Source organism: Rattus rattus, chromosome 1, assembly GCF_011064425.1.
Source record: "Rattus rattus isolate New Zealand chromosome 1, Rrattus_CSIRO_v1, whole genome shotgun sequence".
NCBI lineage: Eukaryota > Metazoa > Chordata > Mammalia > Rodentia > Muridae > Rattus > Rattus rattus.
Genome location: NC_046154.1, coordinates 24,113,342 through 24,138,563, shown reverse-complemented (window position 1 = coordinate 24,138,563; position 25,222 = coordinate 24,113,342). Strand labels below are relative to the sequence as shown.

The 25,222-nt window shown below is 53.9% G+C and overlaps 1 protein-coding gene across 1 annotated transcript; it reads left to right on the top strand.

Annotated features, from left to right (window-relative positions):
- The first annotated feature begins 308 nt into the window (after positions 1-308).
- Ubxn11 (UBX domain protein 11) lies at positions 309-24,726 on the top strand. The gene is made up of 15 exons (XM_032896500.1): positions 309-373; positions 6,453-6,556; positions 7,256-7,284; positions 7,717-7,803; positions 10,992-11,092; positions 11,603-11,657; positions 12,022-12,092; positions 14,465-14,591; positions 21,393-21,607; positions 21,804-21,881; positions 22,810-22,930; positions 23,046-23,149; positions 24,150-24,223; positions 24,305-24,445; positions 24,525-24,726. Exons 2-15 carry the CDS (start codon positions 6,486-6,488, stop codon positions 24,706-24,708), a joined length of 1,458 nt encoding a protein of 485 aa, XP_032752391.1. The 5' UTR covers positions 309-373; positions 6,453-6,485; the 3' UTR covers positions 24,709-24,726.
- The last annotated feature ends 496 nt before the right edge of the window (positions 24,727-25,222 follow it).

Genomic DNA, 25,222 nt, shown 5'->3' with positions numbered 1-25,222 from the left:
AGATGGAAAAACAAAGGAAACATGATTTCCGCAAGATCAAATTAGCACAATATTGGCAATGTCGGGTGAAACACCTTCATGTGTAGAGGTTCCCAAGAATTAAGACCTCTCTCTAGACCTCAAGTCCAGGTATCAAGAACGCCCTCTGACCTCTTAGAGAAGTGCATTCTGGGATTTGAAGTCTTACGTGCAGCTCCTCTTCATCCTGGGCCAATAGATTTCGGACACAGTCAGCTATGCCCACCTTCGCTGCCCGCTGGTTCGCTAGAGGTCCTCTCGGAATTAGCCAATGAGAAGTGCTAGAGTCCTGGTCGCCTGGGAAACCCCGAGACAACAAGATGGCGGCGCCGCGGGACGGCTCGCTGGGCCCGTGGTGAGTCCCAGCTCCGGATCTTTCTGCCCCTCTAAGTCTTCCGGCAGACCGCGGCCCTCGTCCGGACTCCGAGGGCCGGCGAACTGCATGGCTTGGCTCAGGAGGGATGTGGGGACCCTACTCACCGTGTCCGCGCGTGGAGGCGGAGCAGGAGGCAGGATCCTGGGGCGGGCTTTGGGCGCAGCAGCCTTCATGGTGCAAGCGCGCCCAAGAAGGGATTAGGAGGATGTGGCGCAGCCGTGAGCCCTGATGTGGCGAGTGATAACCGCCTAGGGCAGCACTGAGTTTGATCCTCAAGATGAAGAGACATAGGGCAGGTTTGTCACCCTCACCGGAGGCGACAACCATACCTTTATAGACTACATCGGTTGTTATGACATGGACCTGTACTGTATTTGGGGGCTGAGGCAAGAGGATTGGAGTACGAAGCCTATCTGGCTATATTGCGAGTCCCAGGCCAATCAGGGCAATTCAGCGAGATCTTGCCTCAAATTTTAAAAAAATAAAACAAGGCCAGGAGTGGTGGCTTCCAGCTCTTGGGAGGCAGAGGCAGGAGGATCTCTGAGTTTGAGGCCAGTCTGCTCTACAGAGACTATGTCTCAAAAACAAAAAAACAAATAACTAAACAAAATAGAAGCTCGTCCCGGTGGTCTACAGACCTGTAAATCTATTCAGGAGGCTTGACAGGAGGATCACAAGTTCAAAGTCAGCCTGGACTTTAGAGCCAGTTCAAGGCCATTGGGGCAATGACCTTTATATATATTATATATTTATTATTTCATAATATATGTGTCTGCCTGTATGTCTGTGTACCACATGCATGCCTGGTGTCAGAGGAAGCCAGAAGACGTCATCACCTCCCTCAAACTGGAGTTACAGGAGGGTTCCGAGCTACGATGCAGTTACTGGGAACCAAAACCAGGTTCTTCACGAGCATCCATTGTTCTTAACCCTGGAGCCATTTTCAAGCTTAAGAAAAAGAATAAAGCTGTAGATACAACTCAGCACTATTGTGCGATGTAGCTTGTGGAAGGCCGTGTAGGTTCAATCTCCAGCCCTGAAAATGCTCATTAATTAAAAATAAATTTAAGAGGCTGGAGAGATGGCTCAGTGGTTAAGAGCAGTGACTGCTCTTCCAGAGGTCCTGAGTTCAATTCCCAACAACCACATGGTGGCTCACAACCATCTGTGATGGGATCCGACGCCCTCCTCTGGTGCGTCTGAAGTGAGCGACAGTGTACTCACATCCGTAGAATAATTCAATACATCTTCAAAATAAAATAAATTAATACATTTAAAAGGATTGAGCATGTTGCTCAAGCGTAGAACACTTGCCTGGCATTTCAGCCCCTAGTGCCAAATCAGCGACAAATAAAACGTCTAGGGCCCAGGGGAGAGAGAAGGCACAGCTGTGCCCAGGAGAAATTCCCAGACTGCTCTGTAGCCCATGCTCGCCCTGACTGGCATGGCATGTGCTCTGTAGCCCATGCTCGCCCTGACTGCTATGGTCCTTGCTCTGTAGCCCATGCTAGCCCTGACTGCCATGGAACTTGCTCTGTAGCCCATGCTAGCCCTGACTGGGCATTGGTTAGGCCCTTATCCTCAGGGCCCAGAGTTCAAAGGAAGGGCAGTGTAACAGCTCCAGAAGAATTGTCCTGCACGGCATGGGAGAAAAGGACCTGCAGGAGAGACATGGCAGCATTTGATCTAGAGGGTTTGGTAGCCGATAGGATGAGGAGAAGATAAAGGAGAGGGGAAAACAGTGCGCTTGGGTGATGGGGTCTCATACAGAAGGGAAGATGGAGGGGGCGATTCTGTTGGTCAGTGTTGGATCTGACTGGGGGAGAGTGGTTTTTTCTGTAGTGGTTTTACTGATAACATAATTGACGTAGCCCTCTATCACCCTTCACTGTATAAAACCTACCCATTTTATTGCTTCATTTATATCAAATGGGCAGAGCGGGCAGATCTATTAGTAGCCACCTAGGGTTGGCTGGGAGGGACAGGGTGGGAACTAGAAGTAAGCTATTAAGGTCTACAGATTTTTTGTCTATTTTTTAAGTAGGTCTTCCCGTGTAGCCCTGACTTCTTGCTCTGTAGCCTATGCTAGCCCTGACTGCCATGGTACTTGCTCTGTAGCCCATGCTAGCCCTGACTGCCATGGTCCTTTCTCTGTAGCCCATGCTAGCCCTTACTGTCATGGCACTTGCTCTGTAGTCCATGCTCGCCTTGACTGCCATGGAACTTGCTCTGTAGCCCATGCTAGCCCTGACTGTCTTGGAACTTGCTCTGTAGCCCATGCTAGCCCTGACTGTCTTGGAACTTGCTCTGTAACCCATGCTAGCCCTGACTGCTTTGGAACTTGCTCTGTAACCCATGCTAGCCCTGACTGCCTTGGAACTTGCTCTGTAGCCCATGCTAGCCCTGACTGTCTTGGAACTTGCTCTGTAACCCATGCTAGCCCTGACTGCTTTGGACTTGCTCTGTAACCCATGCTAGCCCTGACTGCCTTGGAACTTGCTCTGTAGCCCATGCTAGCCCTGACTGCCTTGGAACTTGCTCTGTAACCCATGCTAGCCCTGACTGCCTTGGAACTTGCTCTGTAGCCCATGCTAGCCTTGAACCCAGCCTTGCCCTTGCCAGATCACAGGTGTGCACTTGGCCTTTGGTGAATCGGGTCATGTCTGTAATCCACATTCAAAGGCAGGAGGATCTCTGTGACTTTGAAGCCAGCTAGGGTTCTGCAATGAAATCTTGTCTCAAAATCACAAGGGGCTTAAGGGAGGTAGGTTAGTTGGTAAAGCACTTGCCTAGCAAGCTTGAGAACCTGACTTTGATCTTTAAAATGTATTTTAAAAAACAAAACGGGCTGGAGAGTTGGCTCAGCGGTTAAGAGCACTGTCTGCTCTTCCAGAGGTCCTGAGTTCAATTCCCAGCAACCACATGGTGGCTCACAACCATCTGAAATGGGATCTGATGCCCTCTTCTGTGTGTCTGAAGACAGCCTCACTGTACTCATATAAATAAAATAAATCTTAAAAAAAAAACAAAAACAAAAACAAAAGAGATGTGAAGCTTAGCAAACTGACCGCAGGTTCAGGGTCCTGCCTCCCTGTCTGATAGCCGGAACTCCATTTCAGGCTGGAAAGAGAAAACTGATTTCTTCAGGTTATCCTCTGATTTCCACACACACTTCATGGTGTGCACGGGCCCATCTACACATACAAATTAATAAATAATCAAATAAATGTTCAAAAGAAAACCCCACACGTGGCCAGGCTACCCCAGTGCTGGGGAGATGGAGTCATATGGGTCCCTGGGACTTGCAGCTTGCCAGCTTAGACTGTTTCTCAAGCTCCTGGAAGCAGAACTCCAGGCGATCCTCAGAGCACTGCCATGCATGGTGCATGAGTGCCATCTATACACAAATAATAAGTAGTGGTGACAGTTACAGAACTGTAACACTTGGGAGACTGAGGTAAGAGGATCACAAATTAGAGGCTATCCTGGACTAGATAATCTAGTAAGACCTTGTTCAACAACAAAAACAGACAAAACATTAAAAAGAACTCTTGCCAGGTAGTGGTGGCAGCAGCAGTGCAGGCTTTAACCCCAGCACTTGGGAGGCAGAGGCAGGCAGATCTCTTGAGTTGGAGGCCAGCCTGATCTATAGAGGAAGTTCCAGGACAGCCAGCAGAGGTGCACAGAGAAACTCTGTATCTAAACAAACAAACTGAAGAAGCTTAATTTTATGTACACTTTGAAATGATGAAGTGTATGAAGTCTGGCTGGGTCAAGCTAAGCAAGAAAGAAGGTGACTATTATGTGATTCCATTTATGTAACTTTATCAAAGAAGATTCCAGAGCTGAGTGGCGGGAATGGTGGGTCATTTCTCTAGCAGAGGCAGGTGAGATCTCCGAGTTCTAGACCAACCAGAGCTACTCACTGGGACCTTGGGGGGGAGGGGGAGAGAGAGAGAGAGAGAGAGAGAGACGAGTTAAAACAATGGTGCTGGCCAGCAGTCACAGATAGTGAGGAGGCAGTTGTGACTCAGGCTGCAGCAGGAGGCCTGTGGGATGGGAGAGGGCTGCTTGGTGGTTAAAAACCCTATCGGTCCCTGTTATCAGATGGCGCCAGCCTGTGCATACAGACTACAGGAACAGTCGTCCCTGCCCCTCCTGCTCTGTGGTGGCTGTGTAAACGGTGACTACAGAAGGAAGCCCGGTGAAGGGCACCACAGGGCCTCTCAGAAACATTGTCCTGTGAATCTCTGATAATCTCCAAATAAAAAGCTAAATTATATCCTGAGAACAAATAGAAGGGAAATTGAGCGGTTAGCTTAGCCAGAGGAAGCGTATATGGCCGAGGAGCGACCACTCCAGAGGGGAGGCTGCCAACTGACCGGGAGCCCTGTGTTCAAGGATTAGCTCAGCTGTTTTTGTGGCAGGGATGGTCATGTGGGTGGGGAGAAGTTGAGAGGCAGACAGGGCCAGGTCACCCCTGGGAATTTTGTTCCCCCTTCTCCTCCTCTATTTCTCTTCCTCCTCCTCTCCCTTTCTTCCTCCCTTCCTCCTCCCTTCCTCTCCTCCTCCCCTGCCCCCTCTCCTTTTAAAGCATTTATTATTACTTTAAGGTAGGGTCTCACTATGTAGCCCTGGCTGGCCTGGGACAGAGACAAATCGTCCTCCCCAGATGCTGGGATTAAAGTGCGCACCACCATACCCTGTTTTGTTTTGTTTTTTGTTTTAATTATCTTACAGGAGACAAAGGAGTCCTTAGGGAGGTTTGTTCAGGGCTGTGGCATGTCATTGTTTTTGTGAGCCTGGATGATGGGGTGAGGGACCTCTGGTCCCTTCTGAGGAAAGGGTGGGGCAGATTCCCCGACTCCCAGACTCCCTGAAGAAGGTGAGGGAGGAGCCGGCCTGGCTCAGCCGTCTCCCTTGCTTTCTGTTGAGGTGAGAAAGACCCTGCTGAAAGGAACCTGGGGAAGAGAGAGTTAATTTCGCTGGTATTTCCCAGGTCACAGTCCAACATGGAGGGAAGTCACATAGGGACTGATATAGAGACTTTTAATTCAACCCAGGACCTCCCTGCCTAGGAGTGGCTCCGCCCACAGAGGACTGGGCCCTCCCTCATCAGTTATCAGTCAAAAATAGGCCACAGCCTTGTCTGCAGCCTCATTGATGGGGCATTTTCTCAGTGGAGGGGTTCCCCCTTCTCAGATGTCTCTAGCTTGTGTCACGTTGATAAAAGCGAACCATCACATCAGGCAAGGCCAGTGTTGCATTTCCAGAGGACGGTTGTGAGTTTAGCCTGAGAAGGGCTCACTTCAGACCCTCCCTAGTGGAGATCCCCTCTTTGGCTCTAGACCTGTTAGACTTTAGTAGGGAAGTCTTTTATGTAGGGAAGACTTTAGACTTTTATGTAGGGAAGAGAGTGGTGGCTCTCAGTGACAGCTGGCCGGGCACATGCCCCATCTTCATCGGACGTGAACCAGCACTTTTGAGTGTTAGTGGCATGAGCGGGCATCTAACCGGGACCCCATACGGCCACAATCCAACCTTCAGGTGCTTCCTTTGAGCTTTGGGACTTTGTCCCTGCTAAGTCATCTGCCTGGTAGGGCCAAGACCATGCACGTTTTACACGGAGGAAGTGAGGTGCCACTGCACAGCGGAGCGTGTTCATGCCCAGGGTACATGACTGTGCTCAGCGACGTCTCTCTGTGGGTTGCCATTCCACCTCAGAGATGGTGGAGGCGGTACCTGGGATCTGGAAGCCAGGAGGAGATATCTTGGCTTCTTGCCTGCAGCACAGGGATGAGTCAGTAATCCCACAAGCCTTCGGGGTAGTCTGTGCCCACACTCTACGTTGGGAGAAGTTTCAGGCCCTCCACCCCACCAGGCCAGGACTTGCATGTTCAGACAGAGAAGCAGCATCTTGGAGTTGTCGCTATGTCAGGAACTTCACCCCACTTTGGAGAAGTGGACAGCGCTTCTCTTGAGGGAAAGCTGTAGCCTCCTCCTTGTGACCTGAAGCTCTAGATCTCTGCTCCGGACTGACTTCCCTCTTTCCCCTCAGGAGTCCCTGACAGTGAACCCCAACACTGGAGCTATGAGCTCACCCCTGGCCTCTCTTAGCAAGACTCGGAAGGTGCCCTTAGAATCGGAACCTGTGAATCCCGGGTAAGGAGCCAGCTGGCCTCTAGGTCTGATGTCCCTCACCTGTCTCCTCCTTGATCCTTTCCTCACCAGAGGAGAATGACCCCTAGCATCTTGGGGAAAGCAAAGAGTAGCTAGTGACTTTCTGTGTCTGTCTTCCTTCTCTTTATGCCTTTAGGAAACTGGTTTGTGTTGGCCAAAGATGGTGGGAGCCCTTCCGAAAGACAGGGCCCTGTGAGAGTGGCTGAGTGCTTGACATTCACTGTTTACATTCATGAATGTTCTGCCAGCCTGGGCCAGCTCTGTGCTCTGTTACCTGATATCTTGAGGCAATCCTTGTGCAAAGCCTTTTCTACCTCCTGTTCCCTTGCTGTCTTTCTGAGAGCACTTAGAGTCTGCCTAAGGCCAAGATACTCCAGACAGGTTATGTAGCAACCCCAGGGGCCCACAGTACTTCAGAGAGGAGCCAGGGTCAGCTTATGGCCCATCCAAAACGGCCCTGCAGCATCCCCCTCTTTCTCTGTTGAGAGGAGTTAGACACTGTCTGTTGGACAATGTGTCCCTTGGCTCACCCTGGCTAAGGACAGATGGGGGTGGGAGTCTTCAAGAGACACAGGCTTAACCTCTCTCTCTCTAGCTTTGCATGGGGCCTGGAACTTTCCCTTGGTGCCATTCCAAGGGGCTTAATTTATATTTGTTCCTTCTTCCTGCCTGGGTTCCCAGGAGGCGAGGGATAAGAATCTACGGAGATGGTAAGTGTGTGCCCTGCCTCCACATCCCCTCCCCTCTCACCAGCCCAAATCTTCTTACAACTCGGCATGTATGGAAAGAGCATGCTGAGGTCTTGCGAGACTGGGCATCTGGCCCTCTCCCTGTACTCAAACTCCCTGCCCCTTGCTCAGGGTCTGGGCCACCCGCTTGCTCTGCTCCCTCAGCAGAGAGATCCACACCATCACAGGACTCCTCTGTCCACTAGAAGATGGTCATGGAGACCTCAGAACTATGGAAAGACCAGAGATGTGGACCTCAGCCTCTGTCTTATAGCCTTGTCTCCCCGGAGCCCTGGCCTCCTCACTGGCCTGATGTGCATCTTGTGGGGCAGTGTTTCATCTTGGCCAGGACCCAGGCCAGAGTGATCTCTGGGTTGTGGCCCCAAGCAGTGAACTGGGCATCCCTGTCTGCAGAAGATGAGGTGGACATGGTGAATGAAGGACAGGACTCAGAAGAGAAGATCTCTCTCCCTTCCTGCTATGGAGGCATTGGTAGGCAAGGTGAGAGCAGAGGGCTAAAGGGGGCGTGGGTCCCCCTTGCTTGGAGCCCAGGGAGAGCCTCTGCGAACAATGGCTCCTACTCTTCTTGCCGGCTGTGTTTACACGATGCTCCCACTTCCAGCTAGCTGCCCCACTGCTGGTACATCCCACATCTGTCCAGGACGGTTTAACCTCCAGCCACATGGTTAGGGATCTGGCCAAGCCCCAGGCCAGTCTGTGGCTAGAAACCCTCCAGTTTCCAGCAAGTGTGGTGTCAGCAGGTCTGTGATTGAGGCTTAGAGACAGTGCCGGGCCTGAAGGGAGAAGTCAGTCTCCAGTCATCTGCTGTCTTATCTGCACGCTCCAAAAAGGGCTGGGTTCCTTAGGAGGCCGTTTCCCCTGATTCTGTCTTGAAGGGCTGCATGGAGTTGCCTACAGTAGGAAGGGGACAGAGGGAGGGTGGGCAGATAGACACTGGGAGGGATCAGGAGTTGGTGATAAAGCTAGAACTTTCCATCAGATGTGACATCTTAAGCAACTTTAAGATTTTCCAGCTTCCCTGTCCTCTGAGGGGAGAGCAACAGGCTGGCGTGTTATAAGGATTTGGTAAGAAGCTGCTTGGTGGATTCCTAGCTATCACACAGGGTACTCAGAACAGAGCCCCCATTAGGCAGGGCAGTGGAGGGTAGGGGAGGTGTAACTGCCAGGTGATCTTGGAATAAACTCTCCTCCATCTGACACTGGCCGGATCTGCCCAGCCCAAGTCCTACAGTGACTTAGTCACAAAGCCAGCATCTCCCACACCTAGCTGGGGACAGTGGTGGTCATGCAGCCACCTCCTTCCCTTGCAGGGACTGTACATCCTCTTGCTGCTTCTCCCTGCCATCTAGCTGGTGTGTCCCCACCAACGTCTCCAACAGTACCTGCCTCTCCTGCTTCATGTCTCTGCTCAGCAGCCCCTTCACCTGCCCCCACCACTTCCCTTTCGGAGCAGCTCCATGCTGGCTAGGTTGTTGATGGCTTCCCTTGCTCCAGGGTCTTTCTCTTACTGTCCTTGTCAGCGCCTCCTTCCTTCCCCAATGTCCACTGTGGACATTCTAGCTGCCTGGACCGCCTCCATCTCTCCACGCAGCCCCGGGGACGGCAGCCATGTTCTGTAGACTGGCAGATCCTGAATGTTCCCTCCTCAGTGGCTTAAGGTGCTTTGGCTCTGAGTCCCTGACAGCCAGTACTGAGTGAGCCTGCCACGAAGGAGATGGTAAAACAGGGGCTTGAAGATGGCATCGAGGTAGAGTTAAGGTTGTACCAGCTTCCTCCTGAGCCATCCTGCGCTTCCTGTGTGCTCTCGTGACAGAGGCTGTAGTTCCTGTTTTCCCTGTACTTAGGGGAGTGTCTACGGTGACAAAGTGGACTTGTGCTGTTTATCTCACTTTTTTTTTTCAGAGCTGGGGACAGGCCTTGCTCTTGCTAGGCAAGCGCTCTGCCACTGAGCTAAATCCCCAACCCCTTATCTCACTCTTTTTTTTTTTTTTTTTCTTTTTTCTTTTTTTTTTCGGAGCTGGGGACCGAACCCAGGGTCTTGCGCTTGCTAGGCAAGTGCTCTACCGCTGAGCTAAATCCCCAACCAATCTCACTCTTTTTAAAATTCTCTTTCCAGAGGGTGGGATTTAACACAGTCAGGGTTGCCTCCAATTTACTGTGTATCCATGGCTTGCTTTGCACTCCTGGCCTTCCGGTGTGGGATAAAAGTGGCCACCTCCACCAGCAGCCTCAAGCTTTAGTTTGAAAAGCTGAAGCAGGAGTCCAGTGTCTTCCCTTGCTAGCAACTGCATCTCACCAGAGTCCCTCCCCTTCTGCCTGTGAAGAGATACAGGTGTACAGGGACATCTCCCGCACAGACCCGGCAGCCATATCTAACTCCTGTGGTACCCTGCATGTCCTAGTAGTAAGGAGACACGAACAGTGTTATCGCTGCACCTCTGAGCATGAAGAAGTCAGGGACCTCCTAACACCTGTCTCTCACACATCGCAGGCTCCTCAGTAGTTCCAGATGTCTCTTAGAATGATTTTTCCCCTCATCTGGGACCTGAAAGGCCTCATGCACCATTGCGGTGTTTATGCCTGCTTAGATCATCTCCAGTCTTTTAAAACAATGACATTAACTTTTCTTTTTGGGGACAGGATCTCACTATGTAGCCCTGCTGTCCTAGAACTTACTATATAGACCAGGCTAACCCCCAACTCACAGAGATCCTAGCTTTGTCTCCTGGGTGCTGGGATTAAAGATGTGGGTCACCGTGCTCCTCTGATGAAGTCCCACCCACTCATGCTGCAGAGTCCAGATGCGCTGTGTGCTGTACTTTGTGTGTATTTGTTCCTGTGTGTGCACACAACACTGTGTGTCTATGTGTCAGAGAAAACTCATTCTTTTCCTTCCGTCATGTGGATCCTGGGAAATCCAATTTAAGCCACCAGGCTTGATGGCAAGGAGACAGCCGAGTAGGTAAAAACACTGGTTATGAATGCCAGAGGCCCTGAGCGTAAGTCCCCAGCACCTGTATAAAAGCCTCTCGTCAGAGACAAGTGGATTGTGGGAGTTTTCTGCCCAGCTAGCCTACCCCAAACAGCAGTTTTCAGTGCAGCGTTTGCCTAGCATGCATATGGCCCTAGATTCAATCTTTCCACCCCCACAAAAGTGTAGAGAGTGATAGAGAAAGGCATCCAATGTCCTCTTTTGCTTCTGCATGTGTGTGTATGGGATTATGTAACCCTGTACACGTGTATGTGTACACACGCACACACATACACACCAGCTTCCTGAAGCAGCCCACTGACGCCATGGCCCACCATGAGGACTGCGTGGGCTCCCCTACCACCCACGCAGTAGCTGTTGTTGGTGTTGCTAGTTCTGTTCTCGTGGCTTTCTTCTTTTTTTTTTTTTTTTTTTTTTTTTGAGCTGGGGACCCGAACCCAGGGCCTTGTGCTTGCTAGGCAGGCGCTCTACTGCTCAGCTAAATCCCCAACCCCCTCGTGGCTTCTTCTTCTCTGGCCCTTTTCATCTCAGCCTCAGTTCTAGGCCTGGCACAGAAACTTTGTCCCCGGGGTTGGGGATTTAGCTCAGTGGTAAGGCCCTGGGTTGGTCCCCAGCTCAAAAAAAAAAAAAAAAAAAAAAAAAAAAAAAAAAAAAAAAAACTTTGTCCCCTTGTCAGGCCTTATCATCCATGACTCGGAGTTGCTGACCTCCATGGCCAGGAAGCTGCAGGAGCTGGAGCAGCAGTTGAAGGCACGGAATGAGGAGATGCTGTCCAAGGTAGGCCCTGAGGGAGGAGACAGCCAGGGAGCACTGCGTCCTCGCATCAAACTGGCTCTTCTGATGGAAGCCGTGACCTGGGAACGACTTGGTCCCAAGAGCTGAGCAGAGGCAGAGGCTGATGGGTTGTGGGCTGGGCAGGGCTAGCAGGCCGCTGAGCAGAGGGCAGAGGCTGATGGGTTGTGGGCTGGGCAGGGCTAGCAGGCCGCTGAGCAGAGGGCAGAGGCTGATGGGTTGTGGGCTGGGCAGGGCTAGCAGGCCGCTGAGCAGAGGCCGTGAGCTGGACCCTGGGCGGTGCCGTTCTCAGCCAGTGCGGCTGTTGAGAGAGGTGGGTTATCTGAGGCTCAGGGGCAGGGGCTGTACCAAAGGTTGGTAGTGACAGGTTTACGCTCACACTCAGGCAAAAGGTGTGCACTGCCCAGTCGAAGGGCTAAAGTTCACCTCCTCTCCACCCTCTGGGGCTCTGGGACCCACCAGGACTTACCCTCACTCTGAGTCTCACTGCTTCAGGAGCAGAAGATCCTGGCCCTGGAGGATTTGGTGCAGACCCTCCAGCAGCACCAGAGTAAGAAGCCCTTGGTCAGGTGCTTGGTCGGGTCCGTGGTTTGTGGGTGCTGGACAGAGGCTTCCCACAGCATCAGGCAGACTCCTGGTGGGGTCTGGACAGTGGGGACCAGAGAGAGATGGCGCTTTACCCAGTGCTTAGACTGTACTGTCCAGAGCATGGAGGAGTCACACTCCAAGGGATGAGGGGAAGGGCGGCTCTTGAGAGTCAGTTCAGGCAACCCTCTTCCCACCCTATCAGTGTTAGGAGAGAGGTCTAGAGTCTAGACAGCCGGGCAGTTCTCAGAGGGTCCCCAGGAGCCCTTAGGGGCAGACATCTGCAGCCTCCCGCTGTGGCAGGAGAATCTCTCACCCACTCCCCCCAGGCAGCACAACCAGGGAGGAGGAGCTGGAGACACAGTGCATTCAGCTGCAACGGCAGGTTGGCGAGATGGAGGTGAGAGCCCAAGGCTGGTGGAACGGCCGGCCAGGCAGCTCTCCCGAGCCTCGAGCGGCCCGGAAGCATTTGCAGAAGCGCCCCTTGGTATTCTCCAAGCCCCTGTGTTTCCCTGCTCTGGGCTGACTCAGAGTTTAGAGCCGGGGGTTGGGGGTGGGAATCTGGCACCATGACACATTACTGCCTTTGGGGCTAAATCAAACCTGAACACAGCCCACTCCTGCTTAATATACTCTCCACTCGCTCTGTTCCTAAAGCCTCGCTGCAGGTTTGTGACTGGGCCCTGCTCTCCTATCTGGAGCCTCTCTACGCCCCAGCCACCTCACCTTCCCCTGGCTTTCTGACTGAGCTCATTTCCACCTTAGACCCTAGCCCATGCTGGTCTGTGCGTGGGCCGGACCTGCCTCCTCCTGGAGAGGAATTCTCACTCACTTCCCTGAAGCCTTCTGTACCTGACCAATGCAGGCTCCTCACCCTGTGCTTTCTTCTCTCCTCCCGTGGAACTGTACCCTCTACGAGGGGCGCATGGCTCACCTTGGACTTAGTGTTAGGCGGTTTCCTGCCTCAGGCCATGACTTCTCTACCCAATCACTCGGTCACTTCAGTCACTTTTCTTCCACTCAGAATTGTGGTCACGCTGTAAGACATGAACCAGAAGGCACTGGGCACTCAGCAGGACCCATTCTGCCTCCTCGTGCAAGTGCCCAGTCCTCTGCGGGCCCCCTTCAGGGTCCTTTCTGAAATGTCTCTCTCCAAGCACAAGTGCAGCCATGCTCCGGTCCACTGCAGGCCTGGTCACATCTAGGCTGTGAGTTACGGCTGCAGATGTACCTGTCCTACGGCTGGGAGAGTGGCCGTGACTCGGGGCAGGGCACAGCCTCAGAGCCAGGCGCACCTCCGGCTCACCTTTCACGTGTGTATTGACTTGTTAATTGGTTTGTCTTTTTCAGAGAGAGTTTCTCTGTGTAGCCCTGGCTGTTCTGGAACACATCTGTAGACCAGGCTGGCCTTGAACTCAGAGATCAGAGATCAGCCTGCCTCTGCCTCCCGAGCTCTGGGATCAGCCTGGCCAATTCATTAATTGAACAAACCTACATATTTATCCTGGGAGACACTGCCACCGTTAGGCTGGTGGCATCTGAACAAAAAGTCATGGCTCCCACATGCGTGAGGCTCACAGTCCACAGAAGCAGAGAGTCACCTGTCACTGACAGAAATATGAGAGGGCAGGAAATAGTCAGTTAGGGGTCCACTACAAGCCGAGCTGGAGCTGGGAGGCATGAGAAGTGTGTGTGTGTGTGTGTGTGTGTGTGTGTGTGTGTGTGTGTGTGTGTGTGTGTGAGAGAGAGAGAGAGAGAGACAGAGAGACAGAGACAGAGACAGAAGGGCATCAGGGTTTCACAACAGTCAGCTGGTGCCCATGCCAAAGCAGGGCAGTGAGCTGCAGGGTAGCCGGCAAAGAGAGGAAGAAAGTAGTTACAGAAAGAGAGACTACTCTAGCCAGGTGTGGTGGACTCGCCTTTAATCCTAGCACTTGGGAGGCAGAGGCAGGCACATCTCTGTGAGTTCGAGGCCAGCCTGGTCAACAGTGTGAGTTCTAGGACAGCTAACTACACAAACCCTGTCTTGAAAAAACAAAAAAGAAAAGAAAACAAAAAAAGTGTAGAGCGTAGATGACTCTTTCTGGGCTGGGGAAAAGGCTCTGTCAGTAAAGTGTTTGCTTTGCTTGGTCCCTAAAATCTATTTAAAACATCAGAGAAGCCAGGAATGGGTCTCGGATCGCTCCTCAGAGCTGAGGAAACAGTCGAGTAGACCTCTAGTGCTCATTGTGTAGCCTTGGCATCTGGGCAAGGCCTAGGCCTTCAACTGAAAAGCACCAAGATGGACAATGCTTGAAGAACAGCCCCCCGGCCTGTCCTTGGGTCCCACACCAAGTGCACGTGTGCGTGTGCGCCTGTACACACCTGTGATCAGACACGGGCACACACACAGCCGAGCATGGCAGAGATAAGAGGGCGGCTCACCCCTGTAGCGCAGGTGTCTTTGCCTCTCCCTTAGGCCTGACCCACACTGTCCTCGGAGCTGAGGTGGCCAGCTCTGTGGAGTTCTGGAGTAATGCACTGTGTTAGGTACTGGCACGAGGGTCTTACTGAGCGCAGTGAGGAAAGGCGGTCATGTCTCCCTCACAGAGAAGGAGTGGAACCTGCTGTTCTAGAGGTCAAGGGCTTTGCAGTCACAGGCAAGAAGTACTCAGGGTCTCCAGCACATTCTTTGTCTAGGCTGCCCTGCGCTGACTGGGGGTTGGCTATGTGATGTTTTCCATGGAAATTGGATGGGTGGTGCAGCACCCCTCTCTGTCTTCTGCCTGACAGCGGTTCCTCAATGACTATGGCCTACAGTGGGTGGGCGAGCCCATGGACCAGGAGAACTCAGAGGGAAAGATAATCTCTGAAAGTGATGAGCGAGACTGGATGAAGGCCAAGAAGTTCTGGAAGCCAGGTAGAGCATCTGCCCTGGCCCCCGTCCACCAGCTTCCTGATGGCCTGCCACTCTTCCAGAGGCCCATTGTTTCAAGCCCTAGCATCCTAACATGGGGGTGAGGTGGGCGGTGCTGAGTTACCCAATGCCTTCTCTGGGAAAGAAAAGCCAAGGTCTCCCTCCCTGGTCTCACTTTAGTCTCTGCCTGCTCTTCTTCTAAGGGCCACAGAGGCCCAGAGTTACTAGACATATGATGCTTGTCCCTCTTCCCAGAGAGAGTAGCCCTCTATGTAGCCCTGACTGTCCTGGAACTTACTAATTAGACCAGGCTGGCCTCAAACTCACAGAGATCTGCCTGCCTCAGCCTTCTGAGTGCTGGGGTTAAGGTGTGCACTGTCACTGCCCAAGGCCACTGTCTTTAAACAAACAACCAAACCTCACCTGGCATGTACTGTACCTTTAATCCCAGTACTTGGAAGCCTGGCTCAGGAAGATTGAGAGTTCAAGGCCAGCCTGGACCACATAAAGAGATTGTTGTCTGGTTAGGGGAATGGGGAGGAAAAGACTCTGGGAAAGTGTTCTCCCTGTCAGGTTTCCAGGCCTCACCACCTCCCTGTCCCGGTGCAGGTTTGTGTGGGCCAGGGTGAGGGATCTGCTCTGACAGGTCCTGATTTCGTGGTTTTTCGTTGTCATCTTTCATTTTGATTTGTTTTGTTTGTTCTTCCCAGACAGGGTTTCTCCCTGTAGCCCTGGCTGTCTTGGAACTCACTCTGTAGACCAGGCTGGCCTCAACTGGGAGATCTGCCTGCCTCTGCCTCCTTTCTTCATTGTTAACCACTGGCGTTTAGTGGGGACCCAGCCCGCCTTGTCCTTAGATATGGAGCCACAGATTGTTTCCTGGACAGGGCCTGTTGCCTTTGAGGTGGTGAAGATCCATCCCTAGGCTCCAGAATCTAACTCGGACCCCCTCATTTCTCCACCCCTTGTTCAAGGTTGGTTTGTGATTTGAGCAAGCCACTTCCCTTCCCCGAGTCTCAAGTTCATCAACAAAATGGGGCGCGCTCTTACCTTCGGGGTTACAAGGAAGAAAAGCAGGTGCTTGCATGACTTGCTCCTGCTTCCCAGGCTTGAGGGAAGGAGGAGCATCCTGGTGGCATCACCCCCAAGGGGAGTCAAGAGGATGACAGCAGTGTTGCCGTCAGAAGGCTCTTTCTGCATAGAACCCCAGGGTCTAGGGCTCAGGCTATGGCTCAGTGGGTAGGGTGTTTACCCTAAAGACCTGGGTGTCACTCAGCACCTGTTAGGACGGGCGTGGTGATCCACATGTGCAATCTCAACACCCAAGAGGGAAAGACAGGCAGGTCAGAAGCTCAGAGGTGGTCCTGGGCTGTGGAGCAGTTATGAGGCCAGCCTGGGCTACAAGAGACTGACCATGGCTGGGGATTTAGCTCAGCGGTAGGCGCTTACCTAGGAGCGCAAGGCCCTGGGTTCGGTCCCCAGCTCCAAAAAAAAAAAAAAAAAAAAAAAAAAAAAAAAAAGAGACTGACCATATGTTAAAAAACAAACAGGGCTGGAGAGATGACTCAGGGTTGGAGTGCTTGCTGCTCTCCCAGAGGCCCTGCCTTCCGTTCCCAGCACCCACCCACATTGGATGGCTTGCCCTCCTGTGACTCCAGTGCCAGGGATCCAAACACCTTAAACCCTGTTACAAGCATCAGCCCACCTTGTATTTAGGCCTGGGCTTCATCCCTCTCCCCCTAAATCAAGACAGGACTTCACTATGTAGTTCTGGCTGTCCTTGGAACTTGCTATGTAGACCAGGGTAGCCTCGAACTCCTGCCTCTGCCTCCGAGTTTTAGGATTAAAGCCATGTACCATGCCCATCTCTTAATGCTTTCAAAGCATTTTGAATAAACAGCCTTGGCATGGGCCAAAAGGTCTGCCATTTTATAGCAAACTAAGGCAGAGTGTCTGAGTTGAGCAGAGGGACCACACTGGGAGGTGGTCCCAGGCATGTGATAGAAGATGAGGTAGATGTCGCCGTTATGGAGGGCACGAGGAGCCGGGAGCCAGGATCCTTAGCCTTTTTGACCGATGGAGGGGAGAGAGGAGTCAGAGGTGGCCCTGGCTGTGAGAAGGTGCTGGGAGCATGTGTAGCCCCAGGCTGTGGGAGGTAACCTGAAGCCCTGCTGGGCAAGGTCTGTGCGTCAAACATGAGTAGCCCAGGGCCTGGCTGATCACAGTTCTCTAGGGGCTGGGTCACAGCGGGTGGCTCTGGGTGCTGAGTATGCCTGAGGGTTTCTGGCTTTGCCCCCAGAGCCCGCCACACTGGTGGGTTCTGCTTCTTGTGGTCCTCACACCCTGGAGAGCAGCCTTCCTTCTGGTGGGAGGTTCTGCTTCCTTTAGGAAAGGGTTCGACCACATGGCTGATCTCTGAACATACCTTCTACATGTCCTAAGTACTTCCCCCACAACCCTCCCCAAACAGCATCCAGTGCTCTGTTGGCACGGCTCCGGCTCTGGCTCTGAAGCCATGGTGGAGACCACCGTTGCCCTTCACCTTGGAGTTCCTGCGCCCTGAGAGCCCTCTGCACTTTTCTCTTGCTTTTGCCTTTCAGTGTGGGGGAGGCCTTTAGTTCTCCTGCCAGGTGAGGAAATATTTTCCATGTCTAGCTTTTCCTCCTGGGGACACCCTCTCGTCTCAGGGACTAACCTGACGCTATCCCGGGGCCTCTGGTACCAGCCTTGGCTTCTTGCTGCCTTGTGTCTGGGCGTCTGTCACTTCCTATAATTGCCAGCGGGCAGGCGAGCCAGAGCATCCGTGCCCAAGAGGGGTGATTAAAATGTTCTAGGTCCAGAACTTTTGCCTTAGGGAGGATTGCCAGTTTCTCCATGAAGGGGGCCTGGGAAGGGAGCCTGGGAAGGGGAGCCCAGGAAGGGGGTGATCAGCAGTGGGACCTCAGCCTCTCACCAGGATACAGACGTCACATCGGCTACTGTGTCAAGTGCTTCAGGGGACAGTCCTGCTCTGGCCACAACACACAGCAGGTTTTGGGCCCGGGTGATGAGAACATAGTGGGCTTGGTGCTCGTCTCTCTCCTGTTTTTCCGCAAATTCCCACCGTCCTGCCACATTGCCCACCTGTCTCTTACTAGGCCCCTACCTCCATCCCTAGTCTCCGGCCCAACTCCCAAGCCCCTGGAGCTTCTCACATTCTTAGGTCAAGAGACCACACTGGCAGCCGGCTCGATTTGCCCTGGCCTAGACCTGGGTAGGAGAGCTTCTCCTGAACTCACTTTTATCTGGACATTGCCCCTGCAGCAGATCCACAGACACCTGGGCTGCTACTGTAGGGTACCAATGTCTCATGAGAAGAGCAGTGCTGGAGCAAGGGCTTTAATGGCTCAGGCTAGGTGTTCTGGGGGCAGCCAGCATGCTCTGAACTCACTGTCTCTTCCACTAGTGACACCCAGGAGCACGCAGCACAGTGCATGGCACAAGGAAGTCTGTGGTGCCTGGGTATCTGGGACTGCGCGTCCCCTAGAACAGCCCCAAGTTCAGCTGCAGAGGTCAGGGTGAGAGCGGCAGGCATCAGGACAAACCTGCTTTGGTGGAGGGTGTGCTCCGGAACTACCCAGTCTCAGCTTCTCTCTGCCTGGGCTCCACTGCGGCTCAGCGAGCATGCCTGCAGGGAAGTGACCTGAGGAGGCCTGGCTTGCAGAGCTGTGGTAACAATAGCTGCTTCCTGGTGCAAGAGGCTGAGAGGTGGGCTAAGCCCCAAAGCAGCAGGTTATCCACTCAGCCCAGCAGTGGCGGGGCCTGTGCCTGCTATGGGCGATGCAGTCCACGTGGGGCCTCTCACTGCTGTTTGGCATCCTGACTCCTCTAGGGTATGATCCTGAGGGGACAGGGCTCTGGGAGACCCTCAGAGCCTAACAGAACCACACTGCTCCGACCTACTGACTGGCAGGCAGCTATACGGGTGGACAGTTGGCTCAGCACGTGCTTCTGGGGGTGCCCCCCTGAGCCAGGTTAGGGTTCAGTGCTCTAACCCGTGTTTGAGAAGTGCCCAGAGTAGTTGGAAGGCAAGAGATCATACCCAAAATGACAAGAATGTGTGACAAGGGCCAAGGGAATGGGCTCAGGGGCAAAAGAGCCAAGCAGGAGTGCCAAGGGCTCCTGGCAGGGTTCAAGGTAGGGCATGGTGTAGCCTGAGGCCAGAGTCCGTTGGGACAGACAACGGCAGCCACCCTCTGAGCTTCCCGGATGTTCACTTTCTCTCTTTACATAAGAGGAAGTGCAGACTCAGAGAAGCTTGCCCCAGCCTGGGGAGACCATACAGCTCTGGCTGTATGGCCTTGGAGAGCCAAGAAAGAGCCAAGCGGGGACAGGTCAGGCCAGCACCTGGGAGGAGGGAGGCAGGAAAGTGAGGAGTTCAAGGTCACCCTCAGCTTCCTAGAGTGTGGGCTACATAAGATCCTGTCTTAAAGACAAAACCAAACTTCTAAAGTTACATGAAGTCTCAAAGGTCTTCCCTTGCTCTGTGACCCTTCCTAGTAGGGGTCCCAGGTGGCTGTGTTCCAAGGGCCATCAGGGAGCAGCTGCCACCTACACAGAGAGCTAAATGAGTCACGTAGGCCTTGCAAGGCTTCCCTGACCTGGAATGCGATACCTCACAAGGCTTCTAAGGGCCATGAAGTCAGGCCCACTGACCTGATCTTGAGCCCCGGTCGGGGTTCTTACCTGCCCAAACCAAAAAAGGGACATGTCTCTCCCTTGGCTCGAGCCAACACAAGGCTTGCTTTTTGGCCTAGGCTGTTTAGGTGGGAGCTCCCGCCACAGTTTTCTCCAAACGAAGGCTTCCACAGAGGCTTCCGTTGAACTGTGTTGTGCTCACTGACTTATAGCTCTGCCCTGGACTGGCCATACCGGACTCATCCTGCCCTACTTCCTGAACGTTTCTCCATGGAGCTGTGCTTCCTTCTCCCTGGGTGCCCAGCCTCTCCCTCCTGCCCATTGACCTAATGGCAGCCCAGCTCACCCTACCTACTCAGTCCTTTCCTGACCCGGACTAAGTTTCTTTTACTTTCTAGGCAGAAAACAGACCAGTTCCCTTTGCTTCCTGTCTCTCCCTGCTGTCTGCCTCCACATCTCTTTTCTATGGAAACGCTCTGCCACCAAACCCCATAACCCCTGTCCTCCAGGCCAGAACTCTGAGGCAAACTTTTGCCATCAGGATTTCTCAGTACCATCCCAGGGACTCCAGTCTGTCCCCTTCCCCCATCGCCCACACCCTGGCTATGCCTTAATCCTTAGCTCTGAAGTTGCTTGTTTTACATAGCAGCATTGGGCCCATTCTATGGCCGACCTCACTGTGTCGCAGGTATGGGGCCAGCCTTAGAGGACATATTCTCTGGCCTTAGTTTTAGGCTTTTCAGTTTGTTCCTAAAATAAAGAAAACCCACGTCGGTATCAATGTGGGGCAGGGGTGCAATGCAGCCGATAGACTGCTTGCTTCACATCCATGAAGCCACGGGTTCAGTTCCCAGCATCCTATAATCTGGGCTGGTTTTGCTCACACAACAGGGAAGCACAGAGGCAGGAGGGGCAGCATAGCCCTTTGGGTAGTAGCCAGTGCCAGGGTTCAGGGAGGGCTCAGGAGGGCCTACAGCTCAGCTGCTGTGGAGAAAACAGGAAACACAGCCCCTGCGCCTGTACTTGCACTTGTGGGTAAGCAGTTGGATCCCCTGTGCCCTGACCTGGGGAACACAGCTCTCAGGAAGTCACAGCCATTTGTGGGATGTTTATACTCTAGGGGTGCCTAACGGGGCCTCGCCAGTCCACTCTGCCTGCCACCCTTCTCTTACGGCCCCTTCCTGAGTGTCCTTGTCTGCACCCCGAGAACTGTGCACGGCCGTGTGTGCAGCAGCCTCCAGAGGAGTCCAGAACCTTGGCAGATGCTCAAGAGCCTGTGACCATCTGGTCTGCAGCCGCCCCACACCCTAACAGCCATCTGTCCCCACCCTTCCCTGCCCTCCTTGATGATACAGCTGGGTTCTACGTCCCACTTGCCAGGTGGCCTGGGATGTGTCCGTCGCCGCCTTTCCTTTTCCCAATACTGTTTCCCCGTGAATTAAGTGGAGGTTAAACAGCCCGAGTACCATTTGTACAAGGTAGAACGGATGAACTTGGGCAGTCCAGGCTGTCCCAAGTTAACCCTCATGTGGCCACTTCCTTGGTGCCTTATAGCCACCCAGAATGTTGTGGTAAGGCCAGGCAGGAAAAAGGGCAGGAGCTGGGATTTGAACCATAAAAGCTTTGATCTAGAGCTGGGAGCTTCGCCAGTCCAGGGCCCAACACAGGTCTGGTGTCAAACTTTACTTTTGCTCTTAATGCTATGCATTGCTAAGGAGCGAGTGAACACTCTCTGGCCTCAGTCTCCATCTCTGAAAATGGGAAGGAACGTAACCCCTACAATGTAGGATCGGTCACAGGCGGAAGAAACAGGACGATGCGTACTAAGCCCCTGACCCAAAGTGAGTGTCCTGCTAGGTGTAATGACACCCATGTAATCTAGCACCTGGGAGGTGGACGTAGGGTCAGATGGTGTTCAAGGTCATCCTCACCACAGTCAGTTAAAATGAGGTGGATCAGGGCTGGAATAAGACGTTCAGAGTAAGTATCCAGTAGCCGCCTCTGCTTGCCAGTGTAGTTGCCCTTAGGAGCTGAGACCTCTGCTCAGTGTGGGAGGGTCCCAGAAGTCAGAGCTGCCAGGGCACACAACAGCCACAGAGGCTCATGGGCATCTATCCCTTTTACCAGGGGATTCTTTTGTGCCCCCCGAGGTGGACTTCGACAGACTGCTGGCCAGTCTACAGGATCTGAGTGAGCTGGTGGCGGAGGGAGAGGCCCAGGTGACACCAGTACCTGGTGGGGCTCAGTTCCGTACTCTAGAGCCCATCCCGCTGAAGCTCTACCGGAATGGCATTATGATGTTCGATGGGCCCTTCCGGCCCTTCTACGATCCCTACACGCAGGTAGGATTGAGCTCTGGACCCATGCCTACTCACCCCTGCCTGGGCATGGTGGAGTGTCACTGCGAGAGCTTGCCCTCCACAGAGTACACAAGTCCCATCCCTCCAATCTCGGAGCTCCCAGTATTTCCCAGTATGATGCTTATGGCTTGGCATAGCATGGCATAGCATGGCTACTCACCTGTTCACCTCCCTGCAGCGCTGCCTCCGGGACATACTGGATGGCTTCTTTCCCTCAGAGCTGCAGCGGCTGTATCCTGATGGAGTCCCCTTTAAGGTAACCGGCACTCCTCAACCCACCCTTTCCCCCGTGCAGCGTTGGAGAGAATGGGGATAGTAGCTTCCTCAGGGATCAGCCTTCCTAAGAGGGAGCCATCCACTCGAGGGACCCACCCATTCAGGATGCCCCACAGGAGGGGGAGCTGGGACCAAAGTGAGGAGGCTGTCGTGGCCACAATGGCCATGAGGCTCCCCCAAGCTGAGCAGCCGACAGTGCCCTCTGCTGGCATCTTGAAGGTACAGCATTGCCAGTGGGACCACCATTCTGCCCACCCTTCCCAACATTCAGGGCACCTTAACAGCCTGGGACTCCTGAGGAATCTGTAATGCACAGTGGGCCTAGTTTCCCCTAGAAGTTTCTGAAACCACGTCGTTGGGGTAGAAGGCAGGGCATGAGTTGCAAATGCTGAAAAGAGGCAGAGTTGGCTGAGCTGCAAGGACAGTTGAGCCCATCTGCTGCCAGGCTGAGTGGGATGAAGGCTGCTCTCATGGGGGGAAGGCAGCAGCAGGCTCCAGAGGCGGGTTATCTCCACAGCGAGGGTGTGTGCCATCGCGATGCACGAGATAGCATGAGTCAGGACAGGGTTCTGAGGTGACTGCATGTCTTGGAATTATGCCTTGACAGAGCAGCTGTACGACCCGCAGGGATGGAGTCTGAACTGTAGACTAGACCAGAGCAGGAACTCTACCCTTCCCTGACATTCAGACCCGCAGTGGGGGGGGTTCTTCAGTACTATGACTTCCGCTAGCATGAGTGAGAGGGGTGCTTGCACGAGGGGCTGAAGTGATAGAGTGTGATCTGGGGTGCTCTTATATTAGGCCATCCCTTGGGTTGCTCTTGAGCCTCTGGGCAGGCAGGAGTGGGGGTGAGGTTTCAGGGCTGAAGAGTTGGGCTCCCCACTTCTGTGGCCTTTTCTCCCTGTCAGGTAAGCGACCTGCGAAATCAGGTCTACCCAGAGGACGGGCTGGGCCCATTCCCAGGTGAGGGTCGTGTGGTGGGCCGGCAGAAAATACGCAAGGTCACAGACAGGGTGGAGGAGACTTCAGGTAAGCTGGGCCCCAAGGCTGGCTGGGGGGCTGTGCAGAGCGAGCTTCAGGTGGCCTCTCCCAGCACTTACAGTCCCTCCTGGGCCAAGGCTCCCTCCCAATGCCCTCCCTGCAGGCTCCAGGATGACTGCTGAGAAATTTCTGAACAGGCTTCCCAAGTGTGTAATCCGACAAGGCGAGGTGATTGACATCCGGGGCCCCATCAGGGACACCTTGCAGGTGAGGCCAGCCCTAATTACCCAGCAGCCTTCTGCAGGGGACTTTTATCATCAGCCATGGCTCAGCCTACAGTCTCTTGCCAGGAGGCAAGGAGACCCTCAGAACTATATCATGTCTCTGTGGACCTGGTGAGGATTCTGTGCCCCAGCCCCCCACAGGGCAATGGGGTTGGTGGCAACAGCTGAGAGGGGGAGGGTTTGGGGCCAAGGCCCAGGTCACATTCTTGAGGAGCTTGGCTTAGGTGCTCCTTGCTCCTCGCGCAAGCCTTTCAGGTGCTGAGTTCGTTATCTTCTGTCTTTCCTCCCGCTCTTCCTTCCCAAGTCTCCACCCAAAAGAGGGTGTTAAGCCCTCCGACACCTGTCTCCTCTGCCCTTCGTTGCCTTGTCCACTTTGGCCGCCCTCGATCTCCTCCCTGCAGCCCACCACCCACGCCTAGGCTCCAGAGTGTCTCACAGATGCCCCTTCTGTGCTGGCTTTTCTGCCCCTGCCAGCCATGTGCCCCAACAGCCTTGTCTGTTGGCATTGTCTGGGGATTCCTGGAGAAAGCCAAGGTCACTGTCCTGGCATTGAAGGTCCATTTTGTGTCACTGCCCTCTCTATCTGACTTTCCCTTCCTGCTTGCCTGATTTGGTTCCTTGCTTCAAGAGCTGTCAACTGCTGGCAGGTCCCCAACTCTATTCCCTCCTTCCATGTCCTGTGGGTCAGGATTATTACACTTGCTCCTGTCCCATTTCAGATGCTGCAGGCTAGGTTAGGTCCCCAAGCTTGGCCTCCTCCTGGGCGGGCTTGTTCCTCACACTGGACTTCAGGGGAGACAGTGTTCCCTTCCAGGGCCTCCCTTCCTTTCATCTCTTGGGCCTCAGTTGACACAGAACACCTCCGCTCTTTCGCTCACTGGTCCCATCCAATCCTGCTCAAGAATGAGCCAGTCCCCGCTAAGGGGGAGGACATGATCCAAGTGGGGCCCAGGCTCCAGCCCCTCTCCCTGGCTGCCTTCCAGAACTGCTGCCCAATGCCTGTCCGGATCCAGGAGATCATAGTGGAGACACCTGCCTTGGCCTCTGAGCGGCACAGGTGAGGGTTGGGCAGGGGCAAGAGCCGGGTGGAAAGGAAAGGACCTGGAGCTGGGAGCACTGAGGGCCTTTGGATCTGCAGGACCCAGGAGTCGCCTGCCATGCCAGTGCCTCCACTCTCCATGCTGCGCATCAAGTCCGAGAACGGGGAACAGGCCTTCCTGTTGATGATGCGGCCCGAGGACACCATTGGTGACGTGCGAAACCTCTTAGCACAGGCCAGGTGGGTGTAGGGCAGGACTGGGGGCTGCGGGGAAGCCCTGGGCTGTGGCCTGGCCTAATGCACTCTGATGGACACCCAGGAACATGGATTCAGCAGCCTTTGAAATCTTGAGCACCTTCCCACCCACAGTCTACCGGGATGACACAGTGACTCTGCAGGCCGCAGGCCTGGTTCCCAATGCAACACTGCTCTTAAGGACTCGCAGGGTTCTGCCGGCGAACCCCAGCTTTGGGACTGATTCCGGCCCGGGCTCACTGCCCTGAATAAAGTGGCGCCCCTGATACCGTGGGCTCCACGAGGCTCTCTAGAGGGGAAGGATGGGCTAGGGAGGGGTGGTACAGACACTCAGGGCTGTAACTGGAGCCCCAGCCCACACAGCCACTGACTCTCTGTCCCCTGGGTTCCTGTTCTCCAAGTTGTACTAAGTGGATGCAGTGGAGGGAGTGGCCAGCCTGGGCTGGGTTGGCTGTCTCTGTCAGCGGGGACAGGGGAGCCTCAATGTGGGCGAGGCCTCTGAGGACAATCAGATGGAAAGCCACGGCTCGGGTGGATCCTCTCTCCACAGTGCGCACAAAGCCACCGCCACAGCGGTCCCCACACACTCAGTCTATAAACTGCTGTACACGCCCCACCACTGACCTGCACTCAGCCAACACAGGAGGCGGTCCTGGGGCAGCCACCTCACTGTCAGGCAGGCAGATGGACAGCAGAACTGGCATAGGAAATTGAGGGTGACTCAGCCACCGTGTCGAGAAATTTCACGTCCACCATGGTCAC